Source organism: Leucoraja erinacea, chromosome 37, assembly GCF_028641065.1.
Source record: "Leucoraja erinacea ecotype New England chromosome 37, Leri_hhj_1, whole genome shotgun sequence".
NCBI classification, from domain to species: Eukaryota; Metazoa; Chordata; class Chondrichthyes; order Rajiformes; family Rajidae; genus Leucoraja; species Leucoraja erinaceus.
Genome location: NC_073413.1, coordinates 12667780 through 12687623, shown reverse-complemented (window position 1 = coordinate 12687623; position 19844 = coordinate 12667780). Strand labels below are relative to the sequence as shown.

General features: G+C 51.3%; 2 protein-coding genes across 6 annotated transcripts in view; one reads left to right on the top strand and one right to left on the bottom strand.

The window, feature by feature from the left end:
* LOC129714002 (synaptotagmin-1-like) overlaps positions 1–19844 on the top strand; it is a 136547-nt gene that overhangs the window by 64326 nt on the left and 52377 nt on the right. For 2 of the 5 annotated variants that reach the window (XM_055663467.1, XM_055663464.1), the window contains exon 3: positions 5454–5687. The exons of the other annotated variants lie outside the window; for them this stretch is intronic. The gene's annotated coding sequence lies outside the window, so the exon portion shown is untranslated. The remainder of the gene's footprint in view (positions 1–5453; positions 5688–19844) is intronic. 5 annotated transcript variants of the gene reach the window in all.
* LOC129714003 (potassium voltage-gated channel subfamily A member 1-like) lies at positions 2394–4706 on the bottom strand. Its single transcript, XM_055663468.1, has one exon. It carries the CDS (start codon positions 4241–4243, stop codon positions 2801–2803), a length of 1443 nt encoding a protein of 480 aa, XP_055519443.1. The 5' UTR covers positions 4244–4706; the 3' UTR covers positions 2394–2800.

Genomic DNA, 19844 nt, shown 5'->3' with positions numbered 1-19844 from the left:
AGGTGGTGGGGGCTTGGTGCCATTGGTGATGGTGGAGGCAGACAGGATAGTGGCAGAGAACGGAGGGATATGGATGACATGCAGGTAGACAGCATCAGTTGGCAACAAGCTGGGCCGAAGGGCCTGTTCCTGTGCTGTACTGTTGTATTTGAGTCTATATAAACCACTATGTAAGATCACCTCGTATTACTCCAACCTCCTGTATCTATATTCTGTTTAATGAGCCTTCAATACAATCCCTTCAAGCCAGCAATATTTGAACGGCCTCCAAGGCAAATATATCTTTTATAAAATAAAATGACCAAAATTGTACTCATTGCTTCTAATGCAATTACACTAAAGTCTTTTGCAGTTGTTATTGGATTTCTGTACTTTTGCACTCGTTGCAATAAAGGGCAAGATAATGCAGCACGACACCAAGCCACAGACTGACTCACACCTCCAGCCACCTGCCGCTGCTGCCAGTGTGGAGTTTGCACGTTCTCCCTAGGGCCGAGTGGTCTTCCCCCACTGCTACGTTTTCCTCCCACATCCCAATGATGAGCAGGTTGAGAATGTGTCGACTAAATGACCGCTAGTGTGGATCTGTGGGGAGAATCGGTGACTGGGAAAGTTAATGGAGAATAGGATTGGTCTGTGAGTTAGCATAGGCTTGATGGGCCGAGTGGCCTCTGTTCAGCTATGGAAAAAAAACTCTGCAGGATCTCTTAATTACAACTGCAATCAATGCTAACCAGACATCTGATCACAGGGCACATTAGTTCGCTCATCATTTAAACAATATTCTGTTGTAGAAATTTAAACTTAGTTTGTTAATAATCTGGAATAAAAGCAATGTCAGTAACTGCGATGATGAGAGACTGTCTCTTGCACTGTTTGTGTAAGTAAAGTATCTGTGCTGCCCGTCCCCACCCAGCCTGGCCCACAGGTGACTCCAGGCATGTTGGCCCTTGGCTGCTGCCTGCGGTTGGTTGTGAAATACAGGGGGGTTAGGGATGAGTCCTGGCCTTGTTGTTGATAGATACACAGCCAGAGATAATGAGAAGCACCCACTGTAAGGCACAGGGAGCAAGGACCATGACTGTATCCAGGTGGCTGAGGATTGGGAATGGATGGTGGAAGGTCCACTGTGTGGCATTCCCTCCCTATCTTCTAGCCCATGGAATGGGAATGGAGTCTGTGGGAGTTGCTACAAAACATGTCTGGGGTAGGAGTGAAAATCTGCATCTCTACAGTGAGATCCTCAGATAGAATGAAATCTATTTCAGACATAGCACATGTCAATAAATGTATCAAAACTATAAGATTTCTGTTGAAGTTAAATGATTGAATCTATGCAGCATCTATCAGGGCCCCAAGCCAACTCGGACAAACAATTCAATGTAGGTGCCCAGCAAGTTCCAGAGACAGCGATGTGAGAGAGATCAGAGCCAGAGCCTGCAGATGCTGGAACTGGGAACTGGGAACGGGAACCAAATGCTGGATGGACTCAGGAGGACAGCCAGCATCTGTGGAAGTGGGGGGGGGGGGGGGGGGGGGGGGGGGGGGGGACAAAGGGATGGCTGGCATTTTGGGGATGGACCATGACTGAGAGTATAGAGGGGAGGTTGTGGGAGGGGAGAGGTGAGGCAGGTGATATTTGGAACCAGATAAGGTGGGAGCGATGGGCAGAGGGTGCCAGGGTGGGGAGAGGGAGGGTGTAGACACAGAGACTGGTGAGTGAGAGATGGAATCAGATTAGATGTCTGAAGAAGGGTCTCGACCAGAAACATCACCCATCCCTTCTCTCCAGAGATGCTGCCTGCCCCGCTGAGTTACTCCAACATTTTGTGTCTGTCTTACAATTAGCTGTTAGTTGGGCCTTGGGTGATATTGATCATAGAAAAATAGGTGCAGGAGTAGGCCATTCGGCCCTTCGAGCCAGCACGGCCATTCAATATGATCATAGCTGATCATCCAGAATCAGTATCCCGTTCCTGCTTTTTCCCCACATCCCTTGATTCCTTTAGCCCTAAGAGCTAAATCTAACTCTCTCTTGAAATCGGCTGGACACCAGGAATAACTCCAGTGAAACACAACCTTGCATTGGCCTGAGCAGGCAGACAGGACCTCAGTTAATATCTTCCCCAAGGGGAGAGTGTTGGTGCTGGGCGTGAGTGCGTATGCAGGTGGAATGGGGCTTTACCCAATGTCAGAGGTGAGAATGCAGCCCCCTGAGTTCACACTGATACCTTTGTGGTCTAAAGCACGGTATTCTGCGACAGATCTTGCTGTACATGTCATTTGGTTAAATGTCAGAATGGTGTACATGGGCTAAAACATCACAGACAGTCCTCAGTACAGAGTATTACATTCTACTGCTGTGCATTAGACGTTTGAAATACCATCACCAATAACCTGCCAAGCCCGCCTTTATTCTGCATCAGTAAATATCGTCAATACTCATGCATTTTGCATGCTTAAAAAAATAGTCATAAATAGAAGAGTTAAGGTGAGGAACAACTGTCACTGATGTCCACCAGATCCTTCAGTCTTCCTACCTTCAAGAGAAATGTTGGCGCCAACAGTTCCCTTCCCAACATGAGGCAACTCCAACAACCTCTTTAGAATTTTTACAAGCTTGTTCCATCTTTCCTTAAGTTACCTGGCCGCAGGTGTTTTGTCCACCCAACCCTCCCACCTTCCCCAAACCCCAGCGCAGTGCTGGAGGGGGGATGTCCATCCCCAAGTTGAGGTGATGCTTTTGTCTTTTTGTTTTCTCCTGCATTAACATTTAAGCAACTTTGACAAAAGGACCAGGTCAGACTTGGGTGACCACGGTGTTCTTGATGGGCGAGTTGTCGGATGGCCGGTGGCCACTGTCCGTGGGGCAAAACCCATCCAACATGTCAGTGTGCAGGGGCGTGCAGAAACTGTCAATGAGCTCATCTTCCAGCTCCAGACTTTTGCCAGTCAACGATTGAGCCTTGGGGCTGGGAGGCTGATATGGACATGTGGTGACATGCGAGTACTGGGTCTCATCTTCGCTCTCGATCTCCCGGTGGTAGAAGTAACTGAAGTTGGAGACAATGACGGGGACGGGCAATGAGATGGTGAGTACCCCGGCTATGGCACAGAGGGACCCCACGATCTTACCTCCAAGAGTCACGGGGTACATGTCGCCATAGCCCACGGTGGTCATAGTGACAACAGCCCACCAGAAGGCTTCAGGGATGCTGGTGAAGATGGTGGTCTCGTCTTCTGATTCGGCGAAGTAGACGGCACTGGAGAAGAGGATCACTCCAATGAAGAGAAAGAATATCAACAGGCCCAGCTCCCTCATGCTCGCCTTCAGAGTTTGCCCAAGGATCTGCAAGCCCTTGGAGTGTCTGGAGAGTTTGAAGATTCGGAACACCCTGACCAGGCGGATGACCCTGAGGATGGCGAGAGACATGGCAGGTTGAGCCACTCCTCGCTGCCTCGCAAACTCTGTGCCCAGCGCCACAAAGTAAGGGATGATCGCCACAAAGTCGATGAAGTTCATGATGTTCTTGAAGAAACCGGGCTTGCTGGGGCAGACGATGAACCTCAGGAAGAGCTCGAAGGAGAACCAACAAATACACATGGTTTCCACGACGAAGAACGGGTCGCTGAACGGGTTACTAGCGACCTCAGCGAGGGAACTGTTCCCCTTCGGGGAGTGGACGGGCAAGGTGGGGTCGTGGTCGTCTCTGAACTCCGGCAAGGTCTCCAGGCAGAAGACCACAATGGAGATGAGGATGACCAGCACGGAGATGATTGCCACCACCTTGGCCGGAGACGAGCTCTCGGGATATTCAAAGAGCAGCCACAGCTGCCGCTGGAACTCGTTGTTCGGCAGCAGCCGCTCCTCTTCCTTGACGAAACCTTCATCCTCCCGAAACCTGGTCACAGCCTCGTCGCCCAACTCGTAGAAGCGCAGCTCCTCCATGAAGACCTCCAGCGACACGCTGTTAGGTCTCTTCAGTCTGCCCCCCGACTGGTAGTAGTACAAGATCGCGTCGAAACTCGGGCGGTTGCGATCGAAGAAATACTCGTTCCTCAGCGGGTCGAAGAAGCGAATCCTGCGCTGCGGGTCTCCCAGCAACGTGTCCGGGAACTGGCGCAAGGTTTTGATCTGGGTCTCGAAACGCAGACCGGACACGTTGATGACCACCCGTTCGCAGCAGTCGTGGTGACCGCTCGACTCCAGATCCTTGTCGTACAGGCACAGCGGCTTGTCCATGCTGCTGGCCGGAGGGAAGCGACTGTCCGTCCTGTACTGACCACAAGTCAGCCAAGACTCCGGGCATGGTCCTCACTGCCCGGCGATCTCTGCATGTTTCACCCCAGAGGCAGAGGCAGAGAGAGAGGTGGGGGCTTGCCAGAGGTCCGTGTGTTTTTTGCAATATTAAACAGTATCGCTTTGCGGGTCAGCCCCTCCTTGGGATCAAGTTCAAGTCGGTACAGAAATAAACCGGGCTCGGAGCCGCCTCTTTAACCGTGTCGATGCGTGAGCGCCGAGCCCACACCGCTCAGGTGACAGTGACCCTGCCGCCCCCTCAATACGCCCCCTCAATACTTCCCTCTACTCGCCTTCGCCTCTTTACACTTTATATCATTTTTAAAAGCTCCAATTCCGCTTTCAAACCGATTCCTCGCGTTATTCTGGTTCCGCCGGCTTTTCACCACAGCAACTGACCGCTTGTCAAGTGACCGCTCTGCTATGTGGCGTCTAGTTTGTATCGAGTTTCCGCCTTGCTCTTTATTTCAGTTCCGTTTACATCTGCAGGTCTTGTCCAAACCACCTGGTCACCACCGGCCGGCCTTTTAATATCAGTCGTGTTACTGACATTCTTGTTACTATCGTTCCTGTTACTATCGTTCTTGTTACTAACAATCGTGTTATTATTAACCGTTACTAACATTATAGTTACTAACATTCTAGTTACTAACATTCTTGTTACTATTAACCGTTACTAACATTCTAGTTACTAACATTCTAGTTACTAACATTCTTGTTACTAACATTCTAGTTACTATTAACCGTTACTAACATTCTAGTTACTAACATTCTTGTTACTAACATTCTTGTTATTATTAACCGTTACTAACATTCTAGTTACTAACATTCTAGTTACTAACATTCTTGTTACTAACATTCTTGTTACTAACATTCTAGTTACTAACATTCTAGTTACTATTAACCGTTACTAACATTCTAGTTACTAACATTCTAGTTACTAACATTCTTGTTACTAACATTCTAGTTACTAACATTCTTGTTATTATTAACCGTTACTAACATTCTAGTTACTAACATTCCTGTTACTATTCGATTATCATTCCTGTTACTATCGTTCTAGCTACTATTAGCATTGCTATTATCAATCTTGTTATTAACATTCATGTTACAAACATTTTTGTTACTAACATTCTTGTTACTGTCTTCTTAGGCCCCCTTCGATCATGGCTGACCATGGGTGTCTCCAGGGTGCTATTCCCTATATGGATGATGCCAGTGCGTGACTTTGTTTATCATGGGGAGACTGGTGCACAGACAGCCACCCCACGGTCCTTGACAGATCTGGGTCAGGATCCAGTGGCATGGAGTCCAAGACGACCGGAGACCCTTTTCTGCTGCAGCCTTCATCCATCCGCCTTCCCAGCCGCTGTGATGCTCCACTAAGGTCAGCCATCGTCCTCCACCTGTTCCATCGTTGAGTTACTATCAGTCTTGTTACTATCAGCCTTGTTACTATCAGCCTTGTTACTATCAGCCTTGTTACTATCAGCCTTGTTACTATCAGTCTTGTTACTATCAGCCTTGTTACTATCAGTCTTGTTACTATCAGTCTTGTTACTATCAGTCTTGTTACTATCAGTCTTGTTACTATCAGTCTTGTTACTATCAGCCTTGTTACTATCAGCCTTGTTACTATCAGCCTTGTTACTATCAGCCTTGTTACTATCAGTCTTGTTACTATCAGCCTTGTTACTATCAGTCTTGTTACTATCAGTCTTGTTACTATCAGTCTTGTTACTATCAGCCTTGTTACTATCAGCCTTGTTACTATCAGCCTTGTTACTATCAGCCTTGTTACTATCAGCCTTGTTACTATCAGCCTTGTTACTATCAGTCTTGTTACTATCAGTCTTGTTACTATCAGCCTTGTTACTATCAGTCTTGTTACTATCAGCCTTGTTACTATCAGTCTTGTTACTATCATTCTTGTTACTATCAGCCTTGTTACTATCAGTCTTGTTACTATCAGCCTTGTTACTATTGCTCCCAATGCCACCATTCCAGTGCAGCATGTTTTGCCCATGACATAACTCCAGGAGCTCACAGCCAGGTTAGGCCTCACCTGAGTGCACACCTTCACCTTAGCACCTGATGCTAAGGTGACCCTGGCTGGTGATTCACCCCCTGACCACTGTCCCCCCCACCAGGCTGAGCTGTTCCACTGTACTTTCTACTGGACTGGAAGATCTCATTAAAACGTGCAGAATCCTTACGGGGTGGAGGCAAGAATGAAGTGTCCCTGGAATGGACTGTCTAGAAACTGGGGGTCACTCTCTCAAAATAAGGGGTGAGAGTGTCAACATGGAGTCAGGAGCAAGTTCTTCACCCTGAGGGTGATGAATATTTGGAATTGTCTGTGCAAGAGGTGTGGAGGCTCAGTCTCACCTCATGTCTGAACATCCAACCATGTACTCAGGACAGAGGTTGGCAGATGTTCAGAGATGATGTGAATCAAGGAGTGTGAGGTGCCTCAGAGTGGTGCTGAGGTAGAAGCTCAATGGGTCAAGCGGTCTGAGAAGGGTCGCCACCCACAACATCATCTGTCCGCCCAGTTCCTCCAGGTTCATTCTTGAACTCAGGCACTGCCAGTGTGGAGTTTGCATGTTCTCCCTGTGACTGCATGAATTTCCTCTGGGTGCTCCGGTTTCCTCCCACATCCCAAAGACATTAATTGGTAGGTTATTTGTCTGCTGTAAGTTGCTCCTGTTGTGTGAGTGAAGGGTAGAATCTTGGGGGAGTTGATGGGAATGTGGGGAGCTCCTGGAGGAGAACATGCAAACTCCACACAGACAGCACCTGAGGTCAGGATTGAAACACAAAAACATAGCAAAATAGGTGCAGGAGTGGGCCATTTGGCCCTGGCCCTAGGAGCCAGCACCACCATTCAATATGATCATGGCTGATCATCCAAAATCACTACCCCGTTCCTGCTTTCTCCCCATATCCCTTGATTCCGTTAGCCCAAAGAGCTAAATCTAACTCTCTCTTGAAAACATCCAGTGAATTGGCCTCCACTGCCTTCTGTGGCAGAGAATTCCACAGATTCACAACTCTCTGGGTGAAAAAGTTTTTCCTCATCTCAGTCCTAAATGGCTGACCCCTTATTCTTAAACTGTGACCCCTGGTTCTGGTCTCCCCCAACATCGGGAACATTGTTCCTGCATCTACCCTGTCTAATCCTCTTAGAATGTTTATTGTTTCTATAAGCAGGATTGAACGTGGATAGCTGCAGGTTTGGGGCAGGTACACTATTGGCTCTGCCAATGTAGAATCCTGTCCCATAGTCGATCACTGTGACAGAGATTTCTGTACTAGGGTTAGGTTTGGATGTATTAGTGATCCTCTTTTACTTGTGGGTTCTCTAGTTTGCCTTGCTCTGTCCCAGAGGATCTCAACAATGTCAACAAGGTCACGTGTACAGAAACAGGAAGAGCATTCCATCAAGCCAGATCATTCTGGACATGAGTACAATCAAGTTATACACAAGTGCGACAAAGAGTACAAAGAGATAATTACAGAAGCCACGTTGTGAATGGAGTAATTATGTGAGGACAGTCTGGATCTGCTCCGAGATATTGGTGGACTGAAGAGATGAAGGAGATTTCAAAGGTCAGATGGCGTTGAGCCAACAAAGGGTTTGCAAACAAGACCACAACAAATGAGATGGTGACAGTGACAATAGAATGAGTTAAGTTTAAGATTCTGTACATGGAGGCCAGGCAGTCATGCCTTACAACAACTTCTAACCAGCTTGGTCTCCAGTTATAGAGCATGTCCACACTGCCTAGTCCACCCTGGTTCACCATCATTAATGGTAGAAGAGACTCTGTTTCTCTGCCAGAATTCATCCTACCACAACCAGAGAGCAGTCCTGAACTACTATCTACCTCATTGGTGACCCTCGGACTATCTTTGATCGGACTTTACCTTGCACTAAACGTTATTCCACTATCATGTATCTATAGCTCGATTGTAATCACGTATTGTCTTTCCGCTGACTGGATAGCACGCAACAAAACCCTTTCACTGTAGCTCGTGACACATGACAAGAAACTAAACTGACTAGAACTGGAAAACAAACACTGAGGCAAGTTTGAGAAGAACAACCAAGTCTCCAGGAGCTAATACATATTAAATGGGTGTGTTCTTGGACTGGAGACGCCTTCATGTTTAGATGGGCAAAGGAAGGATCTACAGACACCTGTGTATTTGTGACCAATGGTTTGTCCAACAAACACCAGCATGTATGAATCCTTCAGCACTATCAAGACCATCTCTGACCCAGACACTCAGGGAGCCACTCTACTGAGGAGCTTGTCAGTGGTGGAGAGGCAATGACTACCTGCTTGAAGCACCACTTGGATTCCCATCTACCCAGGATCTGCCTTTGGAGCAAACATCCCTGTCACTATTCCATTTCAATGCTCTGTCACAATATCATATGAATACAGAAATAGGAGTTGGCCATTCGACTCCTCGAGTCCACTCTGCCATTCAAATAAGATCATGGCCAATCTGACTCTCAGCTCTGCAGTCCCACCCACCCTCAGAAGAGTACATCCAGAAGACCAAGGTTCATCACCATCTGCCCCATTGTAGATCACTGCCTCTGATATTAGGATCCAGGACAGTCCCTGGTCAATCTGGATCACATCTCAGATCTTCGGAGTCACCTCTCTGGGAGAGAAGATATCAGTAGTGAAATTCACCCATGTCTCCAGTGCACCATTAGGTTGCCTGGTGGCAACTAGCTTATTCCAGGACTGAGACCTGGGTCAAAGATGATAGTGTAGAGCATGGCAGTGTTTCCCAGCCTCCTCTCTGCATACGAAGCCTGGGTAACCTATAGGAGGCATCTCAGAGCACAGCAGAGCCAGAATTGGAGGAGCACAGAGGGTTACAAGGATGAGATGTTGTACAGAGGTAGAGAGAGGCGGTGAAAATACAGATGGGAACTGCTGTGTGGACCTCAATGTGCTGCTGGCATAGTTGGGAAAGTATAGGGGGGGCGGGCAACTGGGGAGATAAGACATGGGCAACTGTGTTGGGGAGTTGGGACGCGGGCAACTAGAGTTGGGGAGTTAAGACATGGGCAAGTGCGGAGCTGGGATGGGGGCAGCAGGGTTGGGGAGTTGGGACGGGCAGCAGGGTTGGGGAGTTGGGACGGGGGCAGGGTTGGGGAGTTGGGACGGGGCAGCAGGGTTGGGGAGTTGGGACGGGGGCAGCAGGGTTGGGGAGTTGGGACGGGGCAGCAGGGTTGGGGAGTTGGGACGGGGGCAGCAGGGTTGGGGAGTTGGGACGGGGGGCAGGGTTGGGGAGTTGGGACGGGGGCAGCAGGGTTGGGGAGCTGGGACGGGGGCAGCAGGTTTGGGGAGTTGGGACGGGGCAGGGTTGGGGAGCTGGGACGGGGGCAGCAGGGTTGGGGAGCTGGGACGGGCAGCAGGGTTGGGGAGTTGGGACGGGGGCAGGGGCAGCAGGGTTGGGGAGCTGGGACGGGGGGCAGGGTTGGGGAGCTGGGACGGGGGCAGCAGGGTTGGGGAGCTGGGACGGGCAGCAGGGTTGGGGAGCTGGGGCAGGGTTGGGGGGGGCGGGGGCAGGGTTGGGGAGCTGGGACGGGGGGGTTGGGGGTTGGGGAGCTGGGACGGGGGCAGGGTTGGGGAGTTGGGACGGGGGCAGGGTTGGGGAGTTGGGACGGGGGCAGGGTTGGGGAGTTGGGACGGGGGCAGCAGGGTTGGGGAGTTGGGACGGGGGCAGCAGGTTGGGGGTTGGGACGGGGGGCAGGGTTGGGGAGTTGGGACGGGGGCAGCAGGGTTGGGGAGTTGGGACGGGGGCAGCAGGGTTGGGGAGCTGGGACGGGGGCAGCAGGGTTGGGGAGCTGGGACGGGGGCAGCAGGTTGGGGGTTGGGACGGGGGGAGTTGGGACGGGGGCAGCAGGGTTGGGGAGTTGGGACGGGGGCAGCAGGGTTGGGGAGTTGGGACGGGGGCAGCAGGGTTGGGGAGTTGGGACGGGGGCAGCAGGGTTGGGGAGTTGGGACGGGGAGCAGGGTTGGGCAGTTGGCAGGGTTGGGGAGTTGGGACGGGGGCAGCAGGGTTGGGGAGTTGGTTGGGACGGGGGCAGCAGGGTTTGGGGAGTTGGGACGGACGGGCAGCAGGGTTGGGGAGTTGGGACGGGGCAGCAGGGTTGGGGAGTTGGGACGGGGGCAGCAGGGTTGGGGAGTTGGGACGGGGGCAGGGTTGGGGAGTTTGGGACGGGGGGCAGCAGGGTTGGGGAGTTGGGACGGGGCAGCAGGGTTGGGGAGTTGGGACGGGCAGCAGGGTTGGGGAGTTGGGACGGGGGCAGCAGGGTTGGGGAGTTGGGACGGGGGCAGCAGGGTTGGGGAGCTGGGGGCAGCAGGGTTGGGGAGTTGGGACGGGGGCAGCAGGGTTGGGGAGTTGGGACGGGCAGCAGGGTTGGGGAGTTGGGACGGGGGCAGCAGGGTTGGGGAGTTGGGACGGGGGCAGCAGGGTTGGGGAGTTGGGACAGGGTTGGGCAGTTGGGCAGGGTTGGGGAGTTGGGACGGGGCAGCAGGGTTGGGGAGCTGGGACGGGGGCAGCAGGGTTGGGGAGTTTGGACGGGGGCAGCAGGGTTGGGGAGTTGGGACGGGGGCAGCAGGGTTGGGGAGTTGGGACGGGGGCAGCAGGGTTGGGGAGCTGGGACGGGGGCAGCAGGGTTGGGGAGCTGGGACGGGGGCAGGGGGGAGTTTGGGACGGGGGGAGTTGGGACTCGGGGCAGCAGGGTTGGGGAGTTGGGACGGGGGCAGCAGGGTTGGGGAACTGGGACGGGGGCAGCAGGGTTGGGGAGTTGGGACGGGGGGCAGCAGGGTTGGGGAGTTGGGACGGGGCAGCAGGGTTGGGGTTGGGGAGCAGGTTGGGAGTTGGGGGGCAGCAGGGTTGGGGAGTTGGGACGGGGGGCAGGGTTGGGGAGCTGGGACGGGCAGCAGGGTTGGGGAGTTGGGATGGGGGGCAGCAGGGTTGGGGAGCTGGGACGGGGGCAGCAGGGTTGGGGAGTTGGGATGGGGGCAGCAGGGTTGGGGAGCTGGGACGGGCAGCAGGGTTGGGGAACTGGGACGGGGCAGCAGGGTTGGGAACTGGGACGGGGCAGCAGGGTTGGGGAGTTGGGGATGGGGGCAGCAGGGTTGGGGAACTGGGACGGGGGCAGCAGGGTTGGGGAGTTGGGACGGGGGCAGCAGGGTTGGGGAGTTGGGGACGGGGGCAGCAGGGTTGGGGAGCTGGGACGGGGGCAGGGTTGGGGAGTTGGGACGGGGGCAGCAGGGTTGGGGAGTTGGGACGGGGGCAGGGTTGGGGGGAGTTGGGACGGGGGCAGGGTTGGGGAGCTGGGACGGGGGCAGCAGGGTTGGGGAGTTGGGACTGGGGGGCAGCAGGGTTGGGGAGTTGGGACGGGGGCAGGGTTGGGGAGTTGGGACGGGGGCAGCAGGGTTGGGGAGTTGGGACGGGGGCAGCAGGGTTGGGGGGAGTTGGGACTGGGACGGGGGCAGGGTTGGGGAGTTGGGACGGGGGCAGCAGGGTGGGGAGTGGGACGGGGGCAGCAGGGTTGGGGAGTTGGGACGGGGGCAGCAGGGTGGGGGACTGGGACGGGGGGCAGCAGGGTTGGGGAGTTGGGACGGGGGCAGCAGGGTTGGGGAGTTGGGACGGGGGCAGCAGGGTTGGGGAGTTGGGACAGGGTTGGGGGGGGCAGCAGGGTTGGGGAGCTGGGACGGGGGCAGGGTTGGGGAGTTGGGACGGGGGCAGGGTTGGGAGTTGGGACGGGGGCAGCAGGGTTGGGGGGTTGGGGATGGGCAGCAGGGTTGGGGAGTTGGGACGGGGGGCAGTTGGGTTGGGGGGTTGGGGACGGGGGCAGGGTTGGGGAGCTGGGACGGGGGCAGGGTTGGGGAGCTGGACGGGCAGCAGGGTTGGGGAGTTGGGATGGGGGCAGCAGGGCAGCAGGTTGGGGAGTTGGGACGGGGCAGCAGGGTTGGGGGGAGTTGGGACGGGGGGCAGCAGGGTTGGGGAGTTGGGACGGGCAGCAGGGTTGGGGAGTTGGGACGGGGCAGCAGGGTTGGGGAGTTGGGACGGGGGCAGCAGGGTTGGGGAGTTGGGACGGGGGGCAGCAGGGTTGGGGAGCTGGGACGGGGGCAGCAGGGTTGGGGAGTTGGGGAGTTGGGACGGGGGCAGCAGGGTTGGGGTGTTGGGACGGGGGCAGCAGGGTTGGGGAGCTGGGACGGGGGCAGCAGGGTTTGGGGAGTTGGGACGGGGGCAGCAGGGTTGGGGTGTTGGGACGGGGGGCAGCAGGGTTGGGGAGCTGGGACGGGGGCAGCAGGGGGTTGGGGAGTTGGGACGGGGGCAGCAGGGTTGGGGAGCTGGGACGGGGGCAGGGTTGGGGAGCTGGGACGGGGCAGCAGGGTTGGGGAGTTGGGACGGGGGCAGCAGGGTTGGGGAGTTGGGACGGGGGCAGCAGGGTTGGGGAGTTGGGACGGGGGCAGCAGGGTTGGGGTGTTGGGACGGGGGGCAGCAGGGTTGGGGAGCTGGGACGGGGGCAGGGTTGGGGAGCTGGGACGGGCAGCAGGGTTGGGGAGTTGGGACGGGGGCAGCAGGGTTGGGGAACTGGGACGGGGGCAGGGTTGGGGAGCTGGGACGGGGGCAGCAGGGTTGGGGGTTGGGACGGGGGCAGCAGGGTTGGGGAGTTGGGACGGGGGCAGCAGGGTTGGGGAGTTGGGACGGGCAGCAGGGTTGGGGAGTTGGGACGGGGGCAGCAGGGTTGGGGAGCTGGGACGGGGGCAGCAGGGTTGGGGAGTTGGGACGGGGGCAGCAGGGTTGGGGAGTTGGGGACGGGGGCAGCAGGGTTGGGGAGTTGGGACGGGGGCAGGGTTGGGGAGTTGGGACGGGGGCAGCAGGGTTGGGGTGTTGGGACGGGGGCAGCAGGGTTGGGGAGTTGGGACGGGGGCAGCAGGGTTGGGGAGTTGGGACGGGGGCAGCAGGGTTGGGGAGTTGGGACGGGCAGCAGGGGTGGGGAGTTGGGACGGGCAGCAGGGTTGGGGTGTTGGGACGGGCAACTGGGGAGATAGGACTCGGGCAGCAGGGTTGGGGAGTTGGGACGGGGGCAGCAGGGTTGGGGAGTTAAGACGCGGGCAGCAGAATTTTGGATGACCTCCATTTCAGGGATGTTGACAATAACCTGTGACACTATAAATGGCAATATAACATACCAACATATTTACTTGGCACCTAAACGTTGTTGGTCAGATACCAACATTCCCAATGATCCACAGATAGCTCCAACAATTTTTATTCACCTCAACCACATTTAATTCCAGAGAAAAGTTAAAAATGAGCAATAGATCACAAAATGCTTTTGAATTCCTTGTGGTTTGGATCTGGCAGCCACGTGGAGTCATTTGCAATTGTGAACATCGTCCAAGCTCCAGCTTAGGGAGTCAAGAGTATTTTATCCCAGACAGAACAATGAAATTCTTACTAGCAGCAGCACAACAGAATAGAACAGCATATTGTAGATGCTGGAAAGCTGAAATAAAGTGGACCTGGCAGCCCAGACCATCACACAATCATTTATGACTCAATTTATAGCTCTCGCTGCCTCGACAAGGCCAGCAGCATAATCAAGGACCAGTCACACCCCGGCCACTCCCTTTTCTCCCCTCTCCCATCGGGCAAGAGGTACAGAAGTTGAACACTAGAGTCAAGGACAGTTTCTTATCAGGCAACTGAACCATCCCACCACAACTAGAGAGCAGTGCTGATCTACTATCTACCTCATTGGTGACCCTCGGACTATCCTCGACTGGACTTTACTGGCTTTACCTTGCACTAACTTATGCCCTTATCATGTATCTGTTCACTGCTAATAGCGCGCAACAAAATCTTTCCCCTGTACCTCGGTACACTATTGAACTGAACTGAACTAAAAAAGAGAAAAAATATACTTGGTGAGTCAGGGTGTATCTGTGGGGAGAGACAATAGACAATAGGTGCAGGAGTAGGCCATTCGGCCCTTCGAGAGAACCCCTTCTTCACAAGATCATAAATAAGAATGTCATTGTTCCATTGTCGCTCCATATAACAATTAAACATTCAACATACTTCAAAAAAATAAATCATTGACATCGAGTTCTGCTCAGGTGATATATGAAAACCTAACTAGGATGAGGTTCTTGGCCTGAAATGTCAGCTCTGACCTTCAGTTCAGAGATACAACGTGGAAACAGGCCTTTCGGCCCATCAGGTCTCCACTAACAGACACAAAATGCTGGAGTAACTCAGCGGGACAGGCAGCATCTCTGGAGAGAAGGAATGGGTGATGTTTCGGGTCGAGACCCTTCTTCAGACAAGCCCTACACACAAGTCCTCGCTGTATACCGGTTCTACCCTACATTCTAGATTCAATTTACAAAAACAATTAACCTACAAACCTCTAGATCTTTGATGTGCGGGAGGAAACCAGAGAATTAATTCTGCTGTAAAAGTTTCACTAGAATTGACATATTTTACAAAATATATCCGTTTAGAAACCACATTGAGTGACTGTTCCTGTTTTGTAGATGTATATTGATAGCATTTGATGAAGTTGTCAGTGACACTTTACCCACTGTAGTTTCACTATCATCATTTAACCATATAACCTGGGTACTCTGGTTAGATATGAGGTTGCTTTGGCAAGTAAGGTGAAAATAAATCCAAAGGGTTTCTACAGCTATATTAATAGCAAAAGGATAACGAGGGATAAAATTGGTCCATTGGAGAGACAGAGTGGACAGCTATCTGCAGAGCCAAAAGAGATGGGGGAGATATTGAACAATTTTTTTTTCTTCGGTATTCACCAAGGAGAAGGATATTGAATTATGTGAGGTGAGGGAAACTAGTAGAGTAGCTATGGATACTATGAGGTTCAAAGTAAAAAAGAAGTACTGACACTTTTGAAAAATATCAAAGTGGATAAGTCTCCAGGTCCTGACAGGATATTCCCTAGGACATTGCGGGAAGTTAGTGTAGAAATAGCCGGGGCTATGACAGAAATATTTCAAATGTCATTAGAAACGGGAATAGTCCCCGAGGATTGGCGTACTGCGCATGTTGTTCCATTGTTTAAAAAGGGTTCTAAGAGTAAACCTAGCAATTATAGACCTGTCAGTTTGACTTCAGTGGTGGGCAAATTAATGGAAAAGATACTTAGAGATAATATATATAAGCATCTGGATAAACAGGGTCTGATTAGGAACAGTCAACATGGATTTGTGCCTGGAAGGTCATGTTTGACTAATCTTCTTGAATTTTTTGAAGAGGTTACTAGGGAAATTGACGAGGGTAAAGCAGTGGATGTTGTCTATATGGACTTTAGTAAGGCCTTTGACAAGGTTCCTCATGGAAGGTTGGTTAAGAAGGTTCAACTGTTGGGTATAAATGCAGGAATAGCAAGATGGATTCAACAGTGGCTGAATGGGAGAAGTCAGAGGGTAATGGTGGATGGCTGTTTATCGGGTTTGGAGGCAGGTGACTAGTGGGGTGCCTCAGGGATCTGTGTTGGGTCCTTTGTTGTTTGTCATGTACATCAATGATCTGGATGAAGGTGTGGTAAATTGGATTAGTAAGTATGCAGATGATACCAAGATAGGGGGTGTTGTGGATAATGAAGAGGATTTCCAAAGTCTACAGAGTGATTTAGGCCATTTGGAAAAATGGGCTGAAAGATGGCAGATGGAGTTTAATGCTGATAAATGTGAGGTGCTACACCTTGGCAGGACAAATCAAAATAGGACGTACATGGTAAATGGTAGGGAATTGAAGAATACAGTTGAACAGAGGGATCTGGGGATGACCTTGCATAGTTGCTTGAAGGTGGAATCTCATATAGATAGGGTGGTAAAGAAAGCTTTGGTATGTTAGCCTTTGTAAATCAGAGCATTGAGTATAGAAGCTGGGATGTAATGTTAAAATTGTACAAGGCATTGGTGAGACCAAATCTGGAGTATGGTGTACAATTTTGGTCGCCCAATTATAGGAAGGATGTCAACAAAATAGAGAGAGTACAGAGGAGATTTACTAGAATGTTGCCTGGGTTTCAACAACTAAGTTACAGAGACAGGTTGAATAAGTTAGGTCTTTATTCTCTGGAGCGCAGAAGGTTAAGGGGGGACTTGATAGAGGTCTTTAAAATGATGAGAGGGATAGATAGAGTTGATGTGGACAAGCTTTTCCATCTGAGAATAAGGAAGATTCAAACAAGAGGACATTACTTCAGAATTAAGGGACAGAAGTTTAGGGGTAACATGAGGGGGAACTTCTTTACTCAGAGAGTGGTAGCTGTGTGGAATGAGCTTCCAGTGGAAGTGGTGGAGGCAGGTTTGTTGGTATCATTTAAAAATAAATTGGATAGGCATATGGGTGAGAAAGGAATGGAGGGAGGGTTATGGTATGAGTGCAGGCAGGTGGGACTAAGGGAAAAAAAAGTTGTTCGGCACGGACTTGTAGGGCCGAGATGGCCTGTTTCCGTGCTGTAATTGTTATATGGTTACCCAAAGAAAACATACGCGGTCAGGGGGAGAATGTACAAGCTCTGTACAGACAATAGCCGTGGTCAGGATCGATCCTGGGTCACTGGCGCTGTGAGGCAGCAACTCTACCGCTGCACCACCGTGCTGCCCTCTACTGATGCAGCCTGCCCTGTTGAGTGTGTGTTTACCAGTGGTAGCTGTGACTGCAATAATAGTGCACACGGTACTGCAGGTATCATTATTCTTGTAGCACCTTTCCAGGGGCAATTAAATACCAGCTTGCCAGTAACAGCAATAGCACAACATAAGATTCCATGGGTCTGTCTTCATGTGAAGTGTGGCATGGCTTTCTCACCCTCACTAAACCAGTCTGCAGAAGGGACCCGACCCGAAATGTCGCCCATCTATGTTTTCCTGGGATGCTGCCTGAGCTGCTGAGTTACTCCATCACATTGTGTCTTTTTCTGTAAACCAGCATCTACAGTTCCTTGTTTCTGACAGTGTTTCACCCAACTGTTTAACCTGCCAGCATTTCACTGAATCCCGAATGCCTGCGCACACATTTCTATCAGCAGCAACCTGATAACACTCTGTATCTTCCTTCACACCACGTTCCCAGCCTGTGTGAACATTAATTGCAGAAAAGCTGGCATTGGAATGCACCCCGGCTTGCCAATACTCAATCCTTTCAGATTTCCATCACTTTTGTTACTGCAGCCAGTACCCAATTCTCTGATTGGTTTGCAATTAATATCCAGACCACTTAAGATCTCCAAAAAGCCTCAGTAATTAATTAATTCTGCTGTAAAAGTTTCACTAGAATTGACATATGATACAAAATATATCCGTTCAGAAACCACACTGAGTAACTGTCTTCCTGTTTTGTAGATGTATATTGATAGCGTTTGGTGAATTTGTCAGTGACACTTTACCCACTGCAGTTTCACTATCATCCTTTACACCTGCACACTCATTTTCTTAAAACTTTGATTGCAACATTTTGGTTCTGCTTACATGAAGATGTAATGTCAGCACTCCTCTCTGGATGTGTGATATCTGTGTGACTGTAACTGCAAAACTACACAACAGGACACAGAGTGCTGGGATAACTCAGCGGGTCAGGACACAGAGTGCTGGGGTAACTCAGCGGGTCAGGCAGCATCTGTGGAGAACATGGATAGGTGACGTTTCACAGAGTGCTGGAGTAACTCAGCGGGTCAGGCAGCATCTGTGGAGAACATGTATAGGTGACGTTTCGGGTCGGGACCCTTTTTCTGTAAACCAGCACCTGCGATACCTTGTGGCTCCAGGTTAATATGTGTGTTTTGACTTTGGATCTCGTCCCAAACACGTTCCACATTTTCCTCATTATGGGTACTTTAGGACAATCTTTCCGAATTTCAACAATCTGTCATTTTTATTGGTAACCTGGGCTTGCAGGCTTAAGGGTGGATAGACTGAGAATTTTGTCTTTGACATGTAGGAAGATGAGGGGTGACCTGATTGACATATACAAGCTCATGATGGACATGGATAAAGTATTTTACCATAACTAAAGGGCGGAGGCTTGGGAGAGATTTAAGAGGGACCTCGGGGGCAACCTTTTCTCTCAGAGGGTAGTCAGTGTCTGGAATGAGCTGTCAGAGGAGGCTATAGAAGTGGCTATACATAATGACTTTTAAAAGACATTTGGACACATATATGAATAAGAAGGGTTTAGAGAGCTAAAGGCCAGATGCAGGCGTATGGAATAACCCAGTATTGGTCAGCATGGATAATGTGGATGGATCACTCTGTGGCAAGAACTGAAAGGAAACATTTTTGGATTAAGAAATTCAAATTAAGATTGAGTTTATGACTCTATACAGAGTATATTTTTGCTCACAATGCAAAAAATACCACATGGCCCCAAATTTATGGAGCAGAGCCCTGTCTTCCTGCACTTAATTAATTCCTGTAACAGGATGAAAGGGCCATTAACTGGATTAAAATTTGTGAATTAACTTCTCCATTATTCAACAGAGAGGATGTTTTGTTTTGTTTTCTGGAGTTAAATAGTACTGTTAGAAACCGCAAAAGTTTGTAAGAAGTCAGCACTCTTCCTGGAAGGTGGAAGCTGAACGATAGCTGGGGTCAGTGTCAGGAGTAGAATTGTCCGAAGGACTTTCTTCATGTGTTGCACAGTGAGAAATGAAACAAGAGCCCAAGGAGGCATTGGAGACGGTGCAGAGGAGGTTTACCAGAATGCTGCCTGGATTAGAGGGTCTCAGCTCTAAGGAGAGGTTAGGTAGACTTGGTTGTTTGGCCTGGAAAGTTGGAAGTTGATAGAAGTAGATAGAATTATGAGAGACATAGACAGGATCGACAGTCAGAACCTTCCCCCCCCCCCCCGGGTGGAAATACCAAAGCCTACAGGGCATAGCTGTAAGGTCAGAGGGGAAGGTTGAATGGAGATGTGCGGGGCAGGTTTCATACACAGAGGCTAGTGAATACGTGGAACATGCTGCCAGGGGTGTTGGTGGAGGCAGATAGGATAGTGGGCTGAAGGGCCTGTTCCTGTGCTGTACTGTTCTCTCTATGTAAGACTGTAGTGCTGGCGGGACCATGTCAAGTTTTTCAGCAGATGGTGGTTTACCTGCACTAGTTACTGTGTGTATTGGCAGCCATGTGCACTACCTGCCACACGGTTCCAGCGATCCAGTTCGATCCCAACGCCTGGTGCTGTCGCCGTGGAATTTGTAAATTCTCCCAGTGACTGCGTGGGATCTTCAGTCCCCTCTCACCTCTGCTGCTCGGTAAATAAGCAGCTGTAAAATTACCCTAAATGCTGGGGAAGTGGCAACAGAGTTTGTGCGGACTTGTGAAGGTGACCTCTTTGTTCCCTGTGTAAAACACAATGTGCTGGAGGAGAAGGGTGATGCAGGCAGCATCTGTGGAGGAAACAGACAGATAATGTTCCAGGTGGAGACTCTTCTTTGGAACGATCAGTTGCTCAAGAT

Bases quoted from the DNA above. Each gene is read 5' to 3' on its own strand.
- LOC129714003 (XM_055663468.1), bottom strand. From the start codon at position 4,243: ATGGACAAGCCGCTGTGCCTGTACGACAAGGATCTGGAGTCGAGCGGT.